Consider the following 21,217-nt stretch of genomic DNA (forward strand, 5'->3'; position numbering starts at 1 on the left):
GAGTAGTAACACACCTGGAAGGGAGGGGAGGGGCGCCAGAAACATGTAGGAGACAAAAATCAAAATGACTTAGAGATGGATTAGACATGTGAGTGCAGCAGAGGGAAGAATCAAAAGTGATGTTTAGGCTTCAGCCTAGATGACCAGAGAGGAAATCCTATCCAGAGAAAGGACGGATAAGCTCCAAATGAGGGTGGGAATCATGAATTTCAGTGGTGTCCATCTAGATCTGACTGTCTTATGATAATGCCAAAAGCCAAAACAGAAAACAAGACAAGTTAAAGTGTGGGTGGAGGGTGGCTCATAAATTTAATTTTGCACATATTTGAGGTACTTGGAGAAGTGCAGGATGAAACATCTGTTATGAAATTGGACATACAGGTCTGAGGCTGAAGGAAGGAGGTCTGGACTGGTGATCTGGGTGATGCTGACACTGAAGTGTAGTGAAATCCTGGGAGTAAATGAGATCGTGTCAAATGAGAAGTGCAGTGGGCCAAAGACAGACCCTGGGATAACTGACCTTTAAAGGGCTAGCGAAGAAAGAGGAGTTAAGAAAGAGACAGAAGAAGGGGCCAGAGCAGCATGAAAAAAAATCACACTGTCTCAGCCAGCCAAGGAGACAGCACATGTGAAGAAAAGAAAACAAGATGAACAGTGTCAACACAGAAAAGGCCCACAAGAGGAGATCTAAAGCCAGCTGTGGTGGGGTGAACAAAGGGAAACAGGAAATTGAGCCAAGAAATGCAGATAATTCTCGAGAAATTTGGACAAAAAGGGATGAGAGGGATGAGGGAACAGACAATAACTAGAGGGGTTGCAAGATAAAGGGAACATTTTTTGTTTGTTAAGACAGGAGCTATGAGTGTGCACGGAGACCAAGGAAAAGAAAAACACCAGGGCTTCCCTGGTGGCGCAGTGGTTGAGAGTCCGCCTGCCGATGCAGGGGACACGGGTTCGTGCCCTGGTCCAGGAAGATCCCACACGCCGCGGGGCGGCTGGGCCCGTGAGCCATGGCCGCTGAGCCTGCGCGTCCGGAGCCTGTGCTCCGCAACAAGAGAGGCCACAACAGTGAGAGGCTCGCGTACCACAAAAAAAAAAAGAAAAACACCGAACACACATGAGAGTTGGAGGAGGAGGATGACTAACAGAGCAAGGTCCAGAGCAAGGTCCAGAGCAGTGGGAGTGCATGGGATCAAAGGCACAGATGGCTGGACTGGCCTTGAACAGAGGAAAGAAGCAGAGAATGGATATGAATCTACATGAATTTATGCAAGGGGGTAGGAAGCTGAGAGAGATCACCCATGATGACCTCTATTTTCCCAGTCAAGTGGAAAACTGAGCTCTGGAGCCGAGGAGATGAGGGGCAGTGGGGCTGAGAGAAGCCAAGCAATTTGGAACAGATGTCAGGACACTCGAAGGAGCTGACGGCAGAAGAGGCTCCAGATGAGGCTGGAAACTAAATACATGATCTTCTTCAGTAATGATCAAGCTCAGTGGGGAAGGTCAATCTTAGTCTTGATCCATGTTGGGTTTTTTTTGTTTTTTTTGTTTTTTTGGTACACGGGCCTCTCACTGTTGTGGCCTCTCCCGTTGCGGAGCACAGGCTCCAGACGCGCAGGCTCAGCGGCCATGGCTCACGGGCCCAGCTGCTCCGCGGCATGTGGGATCTTCCCGGACCGGGACACGAACCCGTGTCCCCTGCACCGGCAGGTGGACTCTCAACCACTGCGCCACCAGGGAAGCCCCATGTTGGGGTTTTGATGGGAAGATATGACAGAAAGAAATGGATGGAAGAGAATCTAGAACAATAGCTTAATAATAATGATGATAAAGTAACAACAACAAAAAGAAACCTGGCTATCACAGCTAATACTTCTTGAGAGATTCATTTTATGCCAGGCACTATGCTACATATTTTGTGTTTACTGTCTCCTTTAATCTTTTTTTTGTGTGTGTGGTACGCGGGCCTCTCACTGTTGTGGCCTCTCCCGTTGCGGAGCACAGGCTCCGGACGCGCAGGCTCAGCGGCCATGGCTCACGGGCCCAGCCGCTCCACGGCATGTGGGATCTTCCCGGACCGGGGCACGAACCCGTGTCCCCTGCATCGGCAGGCGGACTCTCAACCACTGCGCCACCAGGGAAGCCCTCCTTTAATCTTTATGAAAACCCTGAGCATATAGGACTCTGTCCACTGACCCCTCTACCTGCTTCTAGCACTCTATACTCACAGCACTTATGATGTTGCCCTCTTACTGCTTATTTGATGGTCAAACTCTCCACTAGACTGTAAAATTCAGCCAGTGACTCCTGAATGCCTAACACAGTATTAAAAATGAATGAAGGAAAGAAAGCAAACTTCGTTTACATTTGCTCTTGAGCACCAACAGAAGAAATAAAATCTTGAATATAATTAATATCTCTCTGAAAATCAGATGAACATGGGTCACAAGAGTATCAAAAAAATAAGAGAACAGCATTTTAAGTCACTAAAAACCAAGAATTATCTGATTCCAATTGGAAAAAGAAAATCACTGCCATGGAGGGGAAATAGGTCTTTGTTTACAACTCATGCTAAATCCACAAACTCTAACAACGAGTAATTCAGAGGCACCTTCCTGTTTCAAGAGGACCTTCCTTTATCTAAATAGCATGGCCATTAAACTTATTCCTCCACTCAACCTTTGCCCTTCTCCTGGTTATCCAAATATTTCAATGTATTAGCATTTCTTGTACCTCAAAACTGTCAAAGTGCCCACAGACATCTCTTAAATACAGAAATCAAACAAGCACCACCCTCATGAGACACACTCACCGGGAGAGTTCTAGAGAAGTGAGCAGACTGGGTACTGGATAGACATTCACTGCTGTCAGCCCTAATCAGAAAACATATTGGTGTTAGCGACCTTCTCCAAAGAAGAATGTAACTGAGAGTAAACAAGGGGGAAAGCTGATGAAAATTGATGTCACCTACTGACACGAACTAAAGATGAAAACCAAATCTCCCTGTGCTATGCTGCTGCTTCCCACTAGCTACTTTTTTTTTTTTTTTTTTTTTTTGGCTGTGTTGGTTCTTTGTTGCTGCACGCGGGCTTTCTCTGGTTGTGGCGAGTGGGGGCTACGCTTCATTGTGGTGTGTGGGCTTCTTATTGCGGTGGCTTCTCTTGTTGCGGAGCACGGGCTCTAGGCGTGTGGGCTTCAGTAGTTGTGGCACATGGGCTCAGTAGTTGTGGCTCGCGGGCTCTAGAGCACAGGCTCAGTAGTTGTGGCGCATGGGCTTAGCTGCTCCGTGGCATGTGGGATCTTCCCGGACCAGGGCTCGAACCAATGTTCCCTGCATTGGCAGGTGGATTCTTAACCACTGCGCCACCAGGGAAGCCTATCCCACTAGCTACTGTACATTCGATAGTGTATATACGTTGATGCTACTCTCATTTCGCCCCAGGTCAAGAGGGAGGGGATCCGGGGACATGTGTATGCATACGGCTGATTCACTTTGGTGTACAACAGAAACTAACACAGTATTGTGAAGCAATTATACTCCAATAAAGATCTATTAAAATTAAAAATTAAAAAAAACAGTGGGTAACTCACATTGACTAACTTTAACTGCTTGATCCCCATTTGAAAACCAAATACAACAATTAATTGGAGGATCTTGGGTACTGCACTGGAGTCACACTGGATCAGGCAGCTGTTAAATGTTAACAATAACTGCTTAGCTTATTAACCTTAAAAATGAATAACTGAATTTTCCCTGGCAACATTTTAATTTTTAATTAAAGCAAAACAAATAAAGAAAAGTACAGTAATCTTAAATGTATAGATCAATGAATTTTTACAAAAAGAACACACTGGTATAACCAGTAGGCAGATCAAGAAACAGAGCAGTACCAGCTGCCCGGAAACTTCCCCTCATCCCCCCTCCCTCTAGTCACTACCCCACATACAGATTACTTTTACCTATTTATATAAATATACACATTCATTATATATAATTTTTTTGTCTGGCTTCATCACTGAACATTGTGCTTGTGAGATATTTGTTCATATTACTGAATATGGTTTTAGTTCATCCATTCTCATGGCTGTATAAAATTTTTCCTGGGAATATACCACCATTTATTTACCCATTGTAGAGTTGATGGGCATTTTAAGTCTTGTCTAGCTGGGGGTTACTATGAATAGTGCCTCTGTGAACATTTTGTCCACGTCTTTTGTGGACTAACATAAGCATTTATGTTGAATACAAGCTTAGGAGAGGAACTGCCGAGTGCAGTGGGTGCATATGTGTGACTTCAGGAGATACTACCATGCAGTTTTCCAGAGTGGTTGCAACAATTTACACGCCCAACAACTGGCACTGGTGTTTTCAGCCTTTTTTATTCTAGTCATTCTGGTAGGTGTGCAGTGGTGTCACACTGAGATTCCAATTTGCATATCCCTGATGACCCTGGTGTGATGGCACTTCTCTATGCTAATTGGCCATTTGGAAAAATTCTTTTGTGAAGCTGAAAGCTGAGTTCTTTACTTCTGAGGTGTCAAAACTTCAAGTGTTGATATGAATTCTTCTAGGTTGTACAATTTAAGGATTCTGTGAACAGAACAAGCCCCAATAACAGTACTGTGACAGAATCTGCTAAGAAGGCCTACATGTATGTCAATGAGTCTTTTCCCAGAGGGCCAGTCATTCAGAGTCTCTAGATACTTTAAGAATACAGATTAGCCCTGATAATAAGTATTTCCAGGACAAAAGAATTACTACCATCTCACAACATGTATAAACAGCATGACTCAACAAACAGCCCTAACAATTAATCTAAGCTACAATTTGAAGCGTCTATAACATGATAAAAGGCAATGAAAAGAGAAGTCTTAACTCTCTTTTATCCTAATAATATATTTTAGCGATACAGAAAAGGGAATAAAATAATGAATATTCTTTCACCCATCACCTAGCTTTTAACAAATTGTGACATTCTGCCTTACATGCTTCAGCCTTTTTAAGAATTAAAACGCTGCACATACCAAGAGGCAAACACCATCCGGAATATGATTTTTATCATTCCCATGGATTCTTTCATACTGTCATGGCATACTTAGAGCTAAGCAAACAACATTTTTATGTGTTTTAAAATTGGATATAACTATCATAGTGTACTCAACCACTGACTCCTGAATACTTAACATAGTGTTAAAAATAAGAAAGCAAACCTCATTTATGTTTATTCTTGACCAGTCGAAGTAATAAAATCCTGAATATAATTAATCTCTCCAAAAATCAGACCAATATGGGTCACAAGAGTATCAAAAAGGGGAAAAATTTTTTTAAAAGTCGGAAAAACCAAGAATTATCTGATTCCAATTGGCAAAAAGGAAATAACACCATGGAGGGGAAACAGATCTTGGTATCTCATTCTAAATCCATAGGCTTTTATTTTTTTGTTTTTGTTTTTTAAAATAAATTTATTTATTTATTTATTTTTGGCTGCATTGGGTCTTCACTGCTGTATGCGGGCTTTCTCTAGTTGCGGCGAGCGGGGGGGCTACTCTTCGTTGCGGTGTGCGGGCTTCTCATTGCAGTGGCTTCTCTTTGTTGTGGAGTTTGGGCTCTAGGTGCACGGGCTTCAGTAGTTGTGGCACGTGGGCTCAGTAGTTGTGGCTCGCGGGCTCTAGAGCTCAGGCTCAGTAGTTGTGGCACACAGGCTTAGTTGTTCCACGGCGTGTGGATTCTTAACCACTGCACCACCAGGGAAGTCCAATCCACAGGCTTTTAGAATGAGTAATTCATAGGTACCTTTCTGTTTCAAGAGGACCATTCCTTTCACTGCAGGATATCAAAACATGCACTTTCTTTTTTTGCTCAAAAGATATCTGAGGGGCTTCCCTGGTGGCGCAGTGGTTGAGAGTCCGCCTGCCAATGCAGGGGACACGGGTTCGAGCCCTGGCCTGGGAAGATCCCACATGCCAGGGGATGTGCAGTTGAAAATCCCCATATAACTCTCTATATATATATGTAAATACTACAATACTACACAATCCGTGGTTGGTTGAATCTACAGATATGGAATCATGGATACAGAGGGCTAACTATAAAGTTATACTCCCATTTTTGACTGTTTAGAGGATTGGTGCCTCTAAACCCTGCATTATTCAAGGGTCAAATGTATTTACTATTGAAAAAAATCCATGTTTAAGTGGACCTATGCAGGGAATCCCCTGGCGGTCCAGTGGTTAGGACTTAGTGCTTTCACTGCTGTGGCCCGGGTTCAATCCGTGGTTGGGGAACAAAGACCTTGCAAGCTGCACAGTGTGGCCAAAACAAAACAAAACAAACAAACCAAAAAAAGGGGACTTGTGCAGCTCAAACCCATGTTGTTCAAGGGTCAACTGTATAACTTCTTCGGTAAAGAAGAACTCTCTATAAACAGAATGGCCTCAACAAATATGAGGCCTTCTACATTGAAAAATAATCCTGGGGCAAATAAATCACTATTGAAATGAAGGGCTTCTCATTCTGGAACTGAGGCAGCAAAAGGTTTTAGACTAGAGATTGACAAACTTTTTCTGTAAAGGGCTAAATGTTTAGTAATATTTTGGCCTTTATGGGCCACGTGGTCTCTCTTAAAACTACTCAATTTTGCCACTGTAGCATGAGAGTGGTTAATATGTGGACAAATCAATGTGGGTGTGTGCCCATCAAACTTTCTTCACTTAAATTTGAACTTCATATAACTTTCCCATGTCAAAATTATTCTTCTTTTGATTTTTTTTAAAACGCTACCATTAAAAAATGTAAAAACCCATTCCACGTGAGCCATACAAAAACAGATGGTAGGCCAGATTTAGCCCCTGGGCTGTAGCTGGACAGCCCTTGTTTTAGACCATCACTGATATTCTCTTTCGAACATGCTTGCCCACCCTCCTAACTTCCTGTCATTTTGCAGAATGCCTCTTATTATTATGTTCACTTAGTGAATCTCAAATTGTCCTGCAATGTCTTTTTATGCATACCTCAACCACTGAAGTGTTGACGGCAAACTTAAAGCTAGGTCTCAATGAACCTCAAACTCCACTTCGCAGAGTATCTGAGGAACACCCCAGATGCCACTGTTCTTGGAAAGCTTGGACAAGAGCTACAAGAGGAAATACAGGAGACTGGGTAGAGAACTCACTGTTCGAATTGGCGTAGAGAGTTCGAAGGGAGAAGCCACTGAGTGTCAGCTCCCTCAGCCGGTTCCGCTCACAATGCAGCTGCTCCAAGTTGCACAAGGAGCTAAGATCTAAGTCAGTCAGCTGATTGTCCCGCAGATCCATGTGGGTGATGTACTTATTTCCCTCCAGATTCTCAATAACCATGGTTTTCAGATGGTTCATCCTTAATATTCAGAAATAAGAAAATCATTAGAAATAAATTTTACTAAATGTGCTGACCAAAAGAAAAATAGAAGTATGATCCTTTTTTCTCTTTCCTAAACAGCATAAGAATTTCACTACTTGCCTCATTTTGCAAGGTAGTAAGTAAATAGCTACAGATAGCTGTACCTTGAGTTCTTTGTTTATAAACTAAGTTAGAGACAATCCAGATTGGCAAATACATGTACAAATTAAATAAAGAGAAAGGAAAGGGGACCATGCCCACAAACAGTTTAAAACTTGCACCCAAATACCAAGTACATTAGGTAGGGATGAAGGAATAGGACAAAGGAACAAGAAGATGAACGTAACTTGTCAGGTTAGGAGTAGCAAGGCATTCACGGAGTAAGTACCGGGTAAGAGCAAGAGGAAGCAGTCATACTTCCTCTCGCTGCCTGCCTACTCTCTCTAGTGCTAAGATTCCCATTACCTCAATTAATGAAGAGGAAAATAATCTGTATCAATATGGAAGAGTTCAAGGGCAAATTATAGAAAATGATGACTTCTTTGTTCTCTTCTATATAAGTATCTGATTTAATGCATGCAGGCCTGTTCATTTTCCTGCATTTCAATAAATTTTTCTGTTACTATGTCTTTATAAGGGACATCGATGACTTAGTGTAAATGACAGGACATCCAGTATGTGTGTTTTACTAGCTTCCTTTAGGAAAAGATTATAAATAAATAATAAATATTTAAAAAGGGAATAAAACTCTTATTAAAAATTGTTAGTAGTAAGACTGTTAACATTTTAATTATAATACAATAGATATCAAGAAGCAACCCAATGATTCAACAGAAAAATGGTCAAGTTTATGGAAAAATACAAACTACCAATAAGCATACAAAAAGACACTCAACTCACTCACCATAAATGCTGATTAAAACGATGAAATACTATTTTCTACCTACTACATTGACAACAAGGAAAAAGGCTGCTAAAATCCAATACTGGTAAGAATGTGACAAAATCGGAGTTCTCATAAAACATTGCTGGGAGGGTAAGTCAGAACAACCTTTGTCTCTACCACATGGTACACCTACCTACCTCATTCATAATCTCTCTGCCATTGAGTGAAAAATGAAGCTTAACTACAGCTTTGAAAACATACAGTGTTCTAAAATCCTAATGTTTTAAAGAGTCTTCATAAAAAGAAAACGTAAAGGTCCATTAGAGGTCAGGTGAAAGGAAGGCACAGTGAAGAATGACCTCACCTCAAATCCACATGTTTGACGTGGCTCATACAGTTCAGCACCTCCAGGTTCAGCACTTCCAGTTGGTTTCCTGCCATAACCACTTTATCTAACATAGTGAGTTTCTCATAAACCTTGGGAATTTGACTAAAGTTGTTGAAGGAAATTCCCAGGGAGGAAAGCTGTTGCAGATTCCCCAATTCTTCAGGTAAAGTAGTCAGAAAGTTGCCATCAAGACAGAGGGTTTGAAGACTGCAGGAAGAAAACAAAACTGATGAAAGGTTTTAACTGGAATGGATGGAACTAGAATTATGGATTTTGACTTGTCATTAACTTATTATGAGTCCAATAATGATAAAATGCCCTAAGTCTATCTAAATAGACTCTTACTAAGATAACTGAAATACAGATGGTCCCTCTAACATCAAGGGTAATCAGAGCCTCTGCTGTTAAAACTGAGGGACTAGTTACTTCTGTAGGCAAGTAGCTGCTGCTGACCAGAATTCTCATAATTACATGATTTATTTCACTGCAAGAGCTCATGGAACTACCTTCATTCCAAATGCCAGACAAGATCCTTATGCTGCAAACACAGGAAAAGACAGATCTAGTAAAAGTCAGATACTTACTTCAGCAGATTGCCAATCTGACTCGGCAGGTCATGGAATCCATTACAGGAAAGGTTGAGCTCGGTCAGGGTAGAAATTTCACATAACAATACAGGAAATGACCCAAGCTTATTATGAGACAAGTTCAGGCCCTTAAGCTGAGAAAATCTAAAAAGCAAAGGCACATTATACTACTGAATGAAAAAGTGATCTATTTTAAATGTCCATCAAAGAATTTGTTCTGCAAATATTTACTGAGCACTCAGTATGTGCCAAACATTATGTGTGGCATAGACACTAAGATGACTAACACCCAGTGCAAGCTATTGAGAAAACCAGGTCTGGTGTGACAGGAGTTGTTCTCTCTTCTCCTTAAAAAGGCAGAAAATCGGGCTTCCCTGGTGGCGCAGTGGTTGAGAGTCCGCCTGCCGATGCAGGGGACATGGGTTCGTGCCCCGGTCCGGGAAGATCCCACATGCCACGGAGTGGCTGGGCCCGTGAGCCATGGCCGCTGAGCCTGTGCGTCCGGAGCCTGTGCTCCGCAACGGGAGAGGCCACAACAGTGAGAGGCCTGCGTACCGCAAAAAAAAAAAAAAAAAAAAGGCAGAAAATCTTGAAAAGCTCACATTGGTATAATTATTTTCTATCAAAGTGAATCAATCATTACTGATATGCTTCAAATCTTTTCCTTTATTAAATTTCTATGTGCAATATATGAAAGCCTTAACAATAATTAATCAACCCATGGACACAGGAATAGCTAACAAACCTTCAGATCAAATCCCATTATAAGCAATTTCTTTTTATGTACTGAAACTATGCTGGCTCAAAAGTCACTTGAAATGAATGGGCCAGTTAGAGCTTAAAAATATGTAGGTGATACTGAGTTTTACTGTAATGTGATGATATACAACATGAACTAATTTTTAATGTTTCAATTTTTTTTGTAGAAATATCTATATAATGTCTCACTGAGAGATAGTATCATCGTAAATTGGATCCACAGGAGCCACTCCTGTAATTCTACTTAGAAGTATTACACTTCATTACTATACTAGTACAAGACTGTAAGGCTGAGGTAGTGTTCTCCAAGATGATGAACTATATCATCTGCTTCTAGATTTGAATCCTTGGTACCTCTCTCTAATGTTCCTCTTCCAAAATTTCAGCTTGAGTACTGATTGTTCCTTCGGCTTGGCAAAGGACTTCCAAATTGCTAATCCAGCCCTCAAACTAGATTAACCCTCTTTTCATAGAAACAGAAGTAAATATTAGAAACCCACTTCCTTAAAATTATAGCTTGTTTTTATTTTTAAATATCAATATTATTAAAATAATTATTTCATTACTAAATATAGGCTTATATTTGAAAACCTTTGCAAAACATTTCAGATGAGGTAAAAATCATATGCTTTCTGAAAATTATTCTAGAAATATTAGTTACTAAGTACATAAAATATGTCATTTCAATGTGCATTTATCTTTTTAATCACCATGTAATTTGAACGTTTTAGTTTCCAATTTCTCTCCTCCCCACAAGAAGCCCAGACAATTACTTACACCATATATTTATTCACTTCCACCCATTTTTAAAGGAAGGAAGGAGATGAAATGGGTGGAGGGTGGGAATGGGGAATATATTCTAACAAAGGAGATGGGAAAATATATGGGTCATTGCCCCTTAGGACTGAAATGGTTCCTTTATTAGAAGAGAGAGGTTTCATAGCTGACAAAAGGCTTCAGAGTTGGCAGTAGCAGGTGCAAAGGAAAGATAAAGGCCCTAACCTGGGAGTGGAATTCTTGAAATCTGGCCTATTTCCTTTAAGTTATTTAAGTTTGAAACTTCTGATTCAAAAACTTCCCATATACAGAATCTCTCGATTTACCCTGGAGGCAGATCATGCATTGCTGTCAATGACATATAGAAAAGGATTATCCAAATCAAGGGCAGCTCAATGTTGCCTCCGTAACGGAAACTGTGCATCTGTCTTCTCTTGTACAGAGGGGAGAAGGGGAGTGGGAAAACTGTGTGAATAAAAATTCTTACTTCCTGTTCAAAATGGAGGGGAAGTTTTCAAATATATATATGATGGTAAACATGCTCGCTTATAGGTATTGATTACGATTCAGTTTCAGTAAGCTAGTCTGGAAACCTATGCCCCACATACTTGTAGAAAGTGTCAAGGCCCCCTGGTCTTTCTAATTGCATGAAGTTGTGTCGCAAGTTGAGGTAGGTGATATCTTGACTGTAGAAGAGATGCTCAGGAACCTCCTCAAGGCTGTGACACGAGAGGTCCACGGTACTGATACGCTGGGACACCACCTGGACAAGGTCAAAGAGAAGAGCCATCTGAGCCAGCCCCAAATGTTTCCCACCCAGCAGAGGACGGAACGGCACTGACACAAAAAGGCACCGATTAAAAAGATGGGAGGGACTTCCCTGGTGGTGCAGTGGTTAAGAATCCGCCTGCCAATGCAGGGGATACGGGTTCAAGCCCTGGTCCGGAAAGAAGCCCTTAGACTGCGTAACAACTAAGCCCTGTGCACCACAACTACTGAGCCTGCACTCTAGAGCCAGCGAGCCATAACTACTGAGCCTGTGTGCCACAATTACTAAAGCCCACGTGCCTAGAGCCCGTGCTCCACAACAAGAGAAGCCACTGCAACGAGAAGCCTGCGCACTGCAATGAAGAGTAGCCCCCAGTCGCCCACACACAGCAACGAAGACCCATCGCAGCCAAAAATAAATAAATAAATAAATAAATTTATTTATTTAAAAAAATAAGACGGGAAAGAAAAGAAAGGTCGTGAGATCCGATTATTCATTTATAAGAAACAGTTAATTTTTACTTTTTCCTAAAACCATGAGATGCTTGAAAAACAGAAAGGTATAGGCTGTAAAGTGTCTACAAGTAAAAGGTAAGAAAAAAATACAAATCATAAAGATGGAAAGTTAACAGTTCATGCAGGAAGTAAAGTTAAGATGATTCAAAATAACTGTACAAAACTTTAGGAGTGTGATACTGAAAGACACAGCCTTTTGCAGCCACACAAGCCCTGTTCCTTACTTGTGCAGTTTCTTCATCTGTCACGAGGAAAATTAAATAACCAAGCACACAGCACCAATGCTTAGCATGCAAAAGGTGCTCAAAAATATTAATTTCTCAGGGCTTCCCTGGTGGCGCAGTGGTTGAGAGTCTGTCTGCCAATGCAGGGGACACGGGTTCAAGCCCTGGTCTGGGAAGATCCCACATGCCGCGGAGCAACTGGGCCCGTGAGCCACAATTACTGAGCCTGCGCGTCTGGAGCCTGTGCTCCGCAACAAGAGAGGCCGCGATAGTGAGAGGCCCGCGCACCGCGATGAAGAGTGGCCCCCGCTCGCCACAACTAGAGAAAGCCCTCGCACAGAAACGAAGACCCAACACAACCAAAAACAAATAAATAAATAAAGCAAACTGTCAACAAGTAAAAATAAAAACACTATAAAAAATATATATATATATATTAATTTCTCTTTACAAGGGCAGAAGAATGAAATAGCTATTTAAAATTGAAACTAGTTTTATTCAGAGAAGATTTTATTACCACCACAAGTACAGAAAATCCAATAAAGCCAAAACAAGATTTATATTACTGTAATAGTAGGCTAATACAACATGGACTGTGAAAATGGGTCTAAAACAAACAAAATATCACTGCAAAAGTCATTCACGTTTTGATGGCATGTCATTATACTGAAATAATCCTTCATGAAGCTATTTAGCTCCATAAAGAAAAATGTGTTTAAATTCTGAAAAGATGGCTAGGAGAACAAGAGAATTTGGAAAATGAAATACAATTTTACAGCACTTCATCTTTAAAGGCTAGGAAAGCAGAAATTATGCTAAAAAGCCAATTATCCTCAGCATACAGGAATAATGGTTTGTGACAGGATCACAGGTCATGTTCCATCAATAAGTTCAAATTTAAAGTGGTTCATCAAAGCTGTGCTAAACACATACAGATGCACTCGGCTATGAGTTAGGGAACAGCTCCATCTATCATTGACCACTATGGTTGAGGGAGAGTCATTTGAATTTCATTGTGTCTCAAATCCTTCAAGGCCCTACCTTTTTCACAGAGATGGTATAAAGGTAAATGCACCTGAAAACACTTTTGTAAGCATTCTGTACTATGCAAATATAAATAATAAGTTAAGGACCTGGGAGAATTCCATTGCATTCACTATGTACTCAGAAAGGCCTAGAGTGATGTGCATAAGAATTATAATTTGATCTCTTGGGAGTAAGTGCAGTTTCAAAATATACTTCTGTTGGGTTTCTCTGCTCTTATCTCCACATCAGGATGTCTGACAGCTTATCACCTTGGATGATTGCCGCTGCCATCTCTGGTACTCAGCCAAAGTCTCAAAGCTGACATGATAGGTCTGAGCTTGGGCTCCAGCTGAGCTGAATGCAAGGCAGTACTGACGTCGCTTCACTTCTTCTACCTGAAGAAGAGGAGGGGAGAAAACCAGAACCAATTAAAGTAAACAATCCCAATCAAAAACTAAAGGACAATAACAAGACAAACAACTCAATTTTTTAAAACAGGCAAAAGATCTGAACAGATATTTCTCCAAAGAAGACAGAGGAATGGCCAATAAGCACACGATATGATGTTCTACATCATTAGTTATTAGATAAATGCAAGTCAAAACCACAAAGTACCATGTCACATTCACTAGGATGGCTAAAATCAAAAACACAGATAATAACAAGTGTTAGATAACAAGCATTAGAAAGCATACAGAGAAACTGGAACCCTCATACACTGCTGTGGGAATGTAAAATGGTGCAGCCACTTTGGAAAACAGCCTGGCAGTTCCTCAAAAGCAACCATGCGACGCAGCAATTCCATTCCTAGGTATATACCCAAGAAAAGACGCATCCACACAAAAACTTGTATGTGAATTATAGCAGCATTATTATTATAGCCAAAAAGTGGAAATAACCTCAATGTTCATCAACAGGTAAAGGTATAAACAAAATGTAGTACATCCATACAATGGAATACTATTCAGCCGTAAATGGGAATAAAATATTGACACACACTAAAACATGCATGAACCTCGAAAACGTTATACTAAGCGAAAGAAGTCAGTCACAAAGAACCATATATTATATGATTCCATTTATATGAAATGTCCAGAATCAGTAAATCTACAGAGACAGAAAGTAGATTAACGGGTGCCTGGGGCTGGAGAAGGAATGGGGAAATGACAGCTAAGTAGTGCAGGGTTTCTTTTCAAAGGGTCATGAAAGTATTCTAAAATCGATTATGGTGATAGTTGCACAACTCTGTGAATTTACAAAAAGTCACTGAATTGTACACTTTAAATGGATTAATTGTACACTATACGAATTCTGTCTTATAAAGCTGTTTAAAAAAAAACCAAAGGGGGAATTCCCTAGTGGTCCAGTGGTTAAGACTCCACACTTCTTCCACTGCAGGGGGCACGGGTTCGATCCCTGGTCAGGGAACTAAGATCCTGCATGCCACACAGTGTGGCCAAAAAAAAAAAAAAAAAAAAAAAAAGAAAAAACCAAAGGAATACTTATATAACAGATATGTTGAAGGAGTAGGATTCATAGGGCACAGCCATAAGTAAATTTATTACTCTTTAAATCACAAAACAATCTCAGTTTGATAATTATCTGCTGAATGAATACATTTTACTATTGTGGGTGCTAGGGACATAAGGGGAAAAACTAACAAACCCTCTGCCCTCAATGGAGTTTATATATCAAAATGGTGACATGAGAGCTTCCCTGGTGGCAGAGTGGTTAAGAAGCCGCCTGCCAGTGCAAGGGACACAGGTTCAAGCCCTGGTCCGGGAAGATCCCACATGTTGTGGAGCAACTAAACCCATGCACCACAACTACTGAGCCTGAGCTCTAGAGCCCGCGAGCCACAACTACTGAGCCCGTGTGCCACAACTACTGAAGCCCACGCACCTAGAGCCTGTGCTCTGCAACAAGAGAAGCCACCACAACTAGAGAAAGCCCGCGTGCAGCAACGAAGACCCAACGCAGCCATAAATAAATAAATAGATAGATAGATAGATAAATAATGGTGACATGATACAGCATAACATGATAAAATACAGAATGAGTAACATGAAGAAAAACAAAGCAGGGTATAGGCTTGGAGGGGAACAGGGTAGGTGATCTGAGTTATGAATAGGACAGTCAAGGAAGGACTCACTGAGGAGGAAACATGTGAGCAAAGACCCCACAAGGGTTCAGGGGCAAGGTGTGGAAACCTCCTGGGGAAGGAGCATTCCCAGTTTAGCAACAGTCAGTACAAGTTCCGGTAATGCAAGAATGCATGCCTGTTTCAGAACAGGAGAGTCTTCAGGCCCACATGATAAAAGCCAAAGTTTCCACTTCAAGGGTAAGGTTGTTCCAATGCTTTCCCCACCACTGCGGCACCCTGGAGGTAGCTGCTTGCCTGCAAAGGGTACCTTGGCCTACTTTTTGGACTCACCTCCCCCCTTACTTACGAGGTGCTGGGATAGAAGCCATTTCTGACTCCCTCCATCATTGAAGTGGGGCAGGAGGAAGAACAGGGAAGACACAAGCCCAACGATTCTTACTAGACTAGTAGAGTCATAACCTGACTTCACACTCTCTTGGGCCTACCAGATTTTAAAGGGGATGATCTTCCTCAGTAGGTCCTTCTGCGGGTTCTTTGGATACCCGGCCCCCCAATCCAACCAATGATGGCTTCTCACGTACAGATCCCTTGACCAGGCTAATGCATGCTATTCTAGCAGGTGACCACTCCCTCCTCAGACCTGAAGGAATCTGGTGGTCCACTGACAGCCCACCCTCCAGTGAAGTCTGTTTGCCCCTCCAGGTGGCCCCACTGGACATATTCTAAGAGAATCCACCCACCTACCCAATGGCTCCTGCTCTCTCTCAACCCATCTGGGTCACATACTAACAAACCCAAAGAGTACACAGTGATCCCAACACATGAGTTAGGCGCTTTGCTCAATCACCAAAGCAGCCTGCAGCTTATCTTTCGTCCTCAAGACTTCATGGTTAGAAGGCAGGACACCAGTGCACTATGTCCCCCTTACTGCAGGGGACCCATATCAGGCTCTCTTGGGTCCTTTTGAAACCTCTTTCACTAGGCTTGAGGAAAGAGGCAGAAACCTCCCTCAGTACCATTTGGGGTGGTGGCAGGGATTCACTGCACAACAGCTCTCTTCAACAACCCAACCTATATAGCTTTGAGGAGGATGAAGTCTTTTTATAGTTGTGGAACCACTTACATCTTTGTCTGACATCTCACTTTAGTATGTCATAGCTACTGAATCTTGGTGAGTCAGCTGGAAACTTCCAAGTTATACTCATAAATCACTTATCCCAAAACTGCATCACACGTTCCTTACTGAACACACCACCACATCTTGAATACTGTTCAGGATAGTTTGAGCTTTAGGTGTTTAAATTTAAATTTATATTTAAAATATTAAAAATTTTAAACGTTTTTACAATCAATATTAAATTTACTACCATATTTTGTCAGTGTCTGCACTCATCATCTATTTACCTCATGCCTTCCCTTTGAATTTACTTTCCTTTGTTGTTTTATTTCTTCTTTTTTCTTTGTTTTTTGGAGGGGCGTTGTTTTTAATTTTTTTAAATGAAATTCATGTCCACTCTTTTTTATTTATTTATTTATTTTTGGCTGCATTGGGCCTTTGTTGCTGCGTGTGGGCTTTCCTTAGTTGCAGTGAGTGGCGGCTACTCTTCATTGCAGTGCACAGGCTTCTCACTGAGGTGTCTTCTTTTGTTGTGGAGCATGGGCTCTAGGTGCGCAGGCTTCAGTAGTTGCAGCGTGCAGGCTCAGTAGTTGCAGCATGCAGGCCCTAGAGTGCACGGGCTTCAGTAGTTGCGGTGCATGGGCTCAGTAGTTGCGGTGCGTGAGCTCAGTAGTGGTGGCTCACAGGCTCTGGAGTGCAGGCTCAGTAGTTGTGGTGCACGGGCTTAGTTGCTCCGCAGCGTGTGGGATCTTCCCAGACCAGGGATCGAACCTGTGTCCCCTGCATTGGCAGGTGGATTCTTAACCACTGCACCACCAGGGAAGTACCAGTCTTTTTTTCTTTTTTTGGCTGCACCGTGGCAGTGAAAGCACCCAGTCCTAACCACTGGACCACCAGGGAACTCCCTCATTAGTCTTTATATGTCTGAAAATGTCCTATTTTGCCTTGACTCTTGTAAAGAAATTCAGCTGGATATAGAATACAGGTTGACATTTATTTTCTCTCAGCAATTTTGCAAATAGTCTTCTACACATATTGTTGATGAAAAGAAAGCTGCTGTCAGCCTGTCAATTCTTTGCAGGTAATCTTTTCTCTCTGGAAGCTTCTGTGATTTGCTCCTTCATGTTCTGCAATGTGTCTACGTGTCAACTTATTTTTATTTAACCTGTTCAGTACCCAGTGTCTTTTCAATCTGAACACTCATGTCTGTCTTTATTTCTAGAAAAATCTCAACCATTATTTCTTCAGATATTGCTTATCCATTCTCCTTTACTCTCTTCTCTGGAACTGCTATTAGATGTATACTGGACCCTCCCTTATGGGCTCTCTTATACGTTTTATCTGTGAAATTCTTCAGTACGTTCGTTGGTTCATTACATTCAGCTGTGAAGTAGTGGCTTAAAAACACAGCATCAGTCCAGGAGTGCTACAGCAGCTCCGCCCTGCCACCAGGGGCCCAGGCGCCTCTTGCTTTCCAGAAGGCCACACTCAGCAAATGCCTGCAGTTTCCAGCCACCATATGACTGCTCCATCTCCAATACCAAGAGACTGTGTTCCATAAAGGAAGGAAACACAGGGCAAAGGGTCAAGCCATCCACGTCTCTCCCACTTTAAAGGCCTTTCCCCAAAGTCCCACCTGCAAACTTCTGTTTATATTTATTAGCCACCACTAGCTACAAGGGAGGTTGGGGAGTTTTTGATCTTGGTCACATCACCACCCTGAACACAATTCTGTTCTATTAGTGAGGGAAGAGAGAGAACGGACAAGAATTACGTAAATGGGAGGTTTGTTTTTCTTTCTCTTTCTTGCTCTGTTTCCCACTTCCTCTCCGCCAATCCTCCAACCTTGTCCTCACTCACCTTCTCCCTTTGGAGAAATTTCACTTACTTTCTTCACTATCCTTCAGCCCCCAAGACCAGAACCAGGTCTCGTATTGGTAGTGGTGGGTTCCTGCTCCACGGGTGATACTGGAGTGACACACATTCATTTATTAGACCAGTTGGGGCTTGTTCACTTCCTAGTCACATGGCATACAACTGGGTCCACCCATCTGTTTAGAACCACAGCCAGGAACAAGCCTTGGTTCCAGTCAGTGGTTTACAGAAGTGTCTGGTTTGGGTTTTTGTTTGTTTTTTCCAGCTTTTTATCAGGAGCAAAGAATACCACTCATTTCCTAGCTTCAAGCAATAAGCTTGGGCCAGGTCCCCCATCATAACCAGAGTACTTTTAGACCCAAATACTTATAGGTGCTAAACCCCTAGGCTGCCACCTTTCAGACCCAGGGCCCAGTAGACCCTCACCAATTACATTTCTATTCCACATTCCTAAGTCCAGCTATGTCCTTTCATATGTTTATTTTTTTTAATATATGTATTTTATCTACATTGCTGTGTATCTGGATCAAATTGGCTATCTCAAAGCATGAGTCACAAAGTCATTTTGTCTGGAAGTTCTCTTCAATTCAGATTGTTTTATGATCTTCAAGATTCAACATAAAGGAAATAAAATTATGTATAACTTCCTATAAACATTAACATTATCTGTTTTCCAGACTTGGAACTGCCTTTCCTATGATGGGGAATTCTCTAGTACAGATGCAAGAAATGGCAGGTTTCTCTGGCTGCTGGGTAGGAGCTTACGACCACTCCAGACTCTGAATTTCAGTCTAACGGGGGAAAAAGAGAAACAGGAAAGAATCTATTTTGGAGGGGATGCTAACAGCTCCTTCTAGTTTACAAAGGCAGCTTCTAGTGGTAGCATCCTCTGTCCACTCTTGGTGGTACCAATGAGAGAGCATTTAGTGCCTAGCAGTGGAGGCAGGGGTTTCTCCAACAGACGGGTCCTGCAGCAGAATTTGGGGCATGGATAGTCTTTGGACCTCCCAGGGTGTCTGTGATGTACATGAACTTGTTTTATGCTTAAATTAGCCTTAGTGGTTTTGTTTAAAACTAAGAACACAAAAACTTTGTGACGTAATCTTTAATAATGCTCATATTGGCTTATTTGAAAAGATGTGAAAAAAGCTCTGAAAAGCATATGTGATATTTTTTTAATTAAGACGATCAGAGGAAGAATAATTCATCTTTGTGAGTCTTACCTTTCCCCCAACCAGAGGCAAAATGTGCATCTTTCCAGTCTGACAATCCTTCACTGAGGAAACGATGAGGCAGGTGCCACAGAGCACCACCAGGCGTTCAGCCCACTTATGCAGCTGGGTCTTTCCCTTTCGTACATTATAGATGCCAGACAGAAGGATTCGATCCAGATGATCCATCTGGCATGGTTTTTCTGAAAAGAAAAGAGTACTTCAAAAGCCACCATTAAAGTAGCATAAAAATAATGAAAGGGAAAAAGAAAGTATTACACGTTAACATTCAGCAACCCTAGTATAGATTTAAGTAACCAAGCAATATAAGTATTACAAAATAAGCTCTCAGTCTTAAACTGTTGTCCATCCCTAAGTTATGTAATGGGAGCGCTACAAATTTTGGTCTAGAGGGCAACATGTTATTTTGGATGCCACTGTTAATCCTTCTTCCAACAGTCATATCTCCCATGTACACAAAGAAAGACAGAATGACAGAGTGGTTAAGATCATGGACCTGGGAGTCAGACACTCAAACCTGAGTCTGAATCTTGGTTCTGCCACTCACTTTGTTTCATTGAACTAGATAATCTTACTGACCTTGACCTTCCTCATTTATAGAGTTTGGAAATTAATACTATCTACCTTCAGAGGGTTCTTATAAAAAATTAAGATAATGAATGTAAAATACTAAGCAGAGCTTTAGACACAAAGCAAGTATGGAATAAGTGACAGCCACTATTGTTGTGCTTAGTCTATTCTAGGATGAAGAAATGAACAACTAGCTCTGTACACAATCCTCCAACATGCTGCTCTTTGTGAAGAAAAGCTTTCGGCTGATATTTCAGTCAACTATCCCAATCATGGTGGCAGAAGCAATACATGCATGCAAGAGCTTCTCTATTTTTTGCCACCCTTTAGAAATCTTTATATGACTGAGGTATAGTGAACAAAACAGAGCATTATGACAGAAGAGATGTTCTTGGTTAAAGCACTACTAGAAACAGACAGTAACTCTACACAGAAATGAACAGGAGCAGCAACAGTACAAGGTTGTGCAAACAGCAATAAACGGGGAACTGAGAAAACTGGGTTGTACTCAGTATTATTATATAATTGATTATGGAGCCCTGGGCATTGCTTTGCCCTATTAACTATGTTTTTCCCATATAAAAAAATGAAGAAATGGGCTACCTTACTTCAAAGCTTTTAAAACTTTGTTTGTTAACACCAGATGTATGGAAGAGTCATTTCTCCTTCTATTCTAGGCCAATCCTTTCATCTCTTTTCTAAATTCCACCTTCCTTGGGGAGTTTGGTTCTTCATTCTTCTCACTCTTCAACTCCACCCTCCCTATTATTTCTATCAAAGCTCCAAAAACACTGAAGTTTTCTCCCATTCCTTCTCATTCTCAACAGAATTCCTTTAGTTGAGGGATTCTCCAATTCCTATGTGCCCAAGAATTATCTAAGAATTAGTTTAAAATGCAGAACGCCAAGACCTATCCACAGAGAGTCTAATTCAGAGGGTCTGGGATGGAACATAGGAAAATGTATTTTTAACAAGTATCCCAAGTAATTTAAATGCAGATGGCCCACAAA

General features: G+C 41.5%; 1 protein-coding gene across 3 annotated transcripts in view; it reads right to left on the reverse strand.

Moving 5' to 3' along the window:
• Positions 1-21,217, reverse strand: part of PHLPP2 (PH domain and leucine rich repeat protein phosphatase 2) — a 74,968-nt gene that overhangs the window by 23,543 nt on the left and 30,208 nt on the right. For 2 of the 3 annotated variants that reach the window (XM_081216142.1, XM_081216144.1), the window contains 7 exons: positions 19,629-19,819; positions 13,579-13,704; positions 11,384-11,538; positions 9,237-9,383; positions 8,629-8,859; positions 7,173-7,375; positions 2,813-2,873 (listed from right to left, as the gene is read on the reverse strand). In XM_081216142.1, the coding sequence (XP_081072268.1) occupies positions 2,813-2,873; positions 7,173-7,375; positions 8,629-8,859; positions 9,237-9,383; positions 11,384-11,538; positions 13,579-13,704; positions 19,629-19,819 (1,114 nt within the window). The remainder of the gene's footprint in view (positions 1-2,812; positions 2,874-7,172; positions 7,376-8,628; positions 8,860-9,236; positions 9,384-11,383; positions 11,539-13,578; positions 13,705-19,628; positions 19,820-21,217) is intronic. The other variant, XM_081216143.1, reaches the window with a different exon arrangement.

This window comes from Mesoplodon bidens, assembly GCF_964165515.1.
Source record: "Mesoplodon bidens genome assembly, chromosome: 18".
NCBI lineage: Eukaryota > Metazoa > Chordata > Mammalia > Artiodactyla > Ziphiidae > Mesoplodon > Mesoplodon bidens.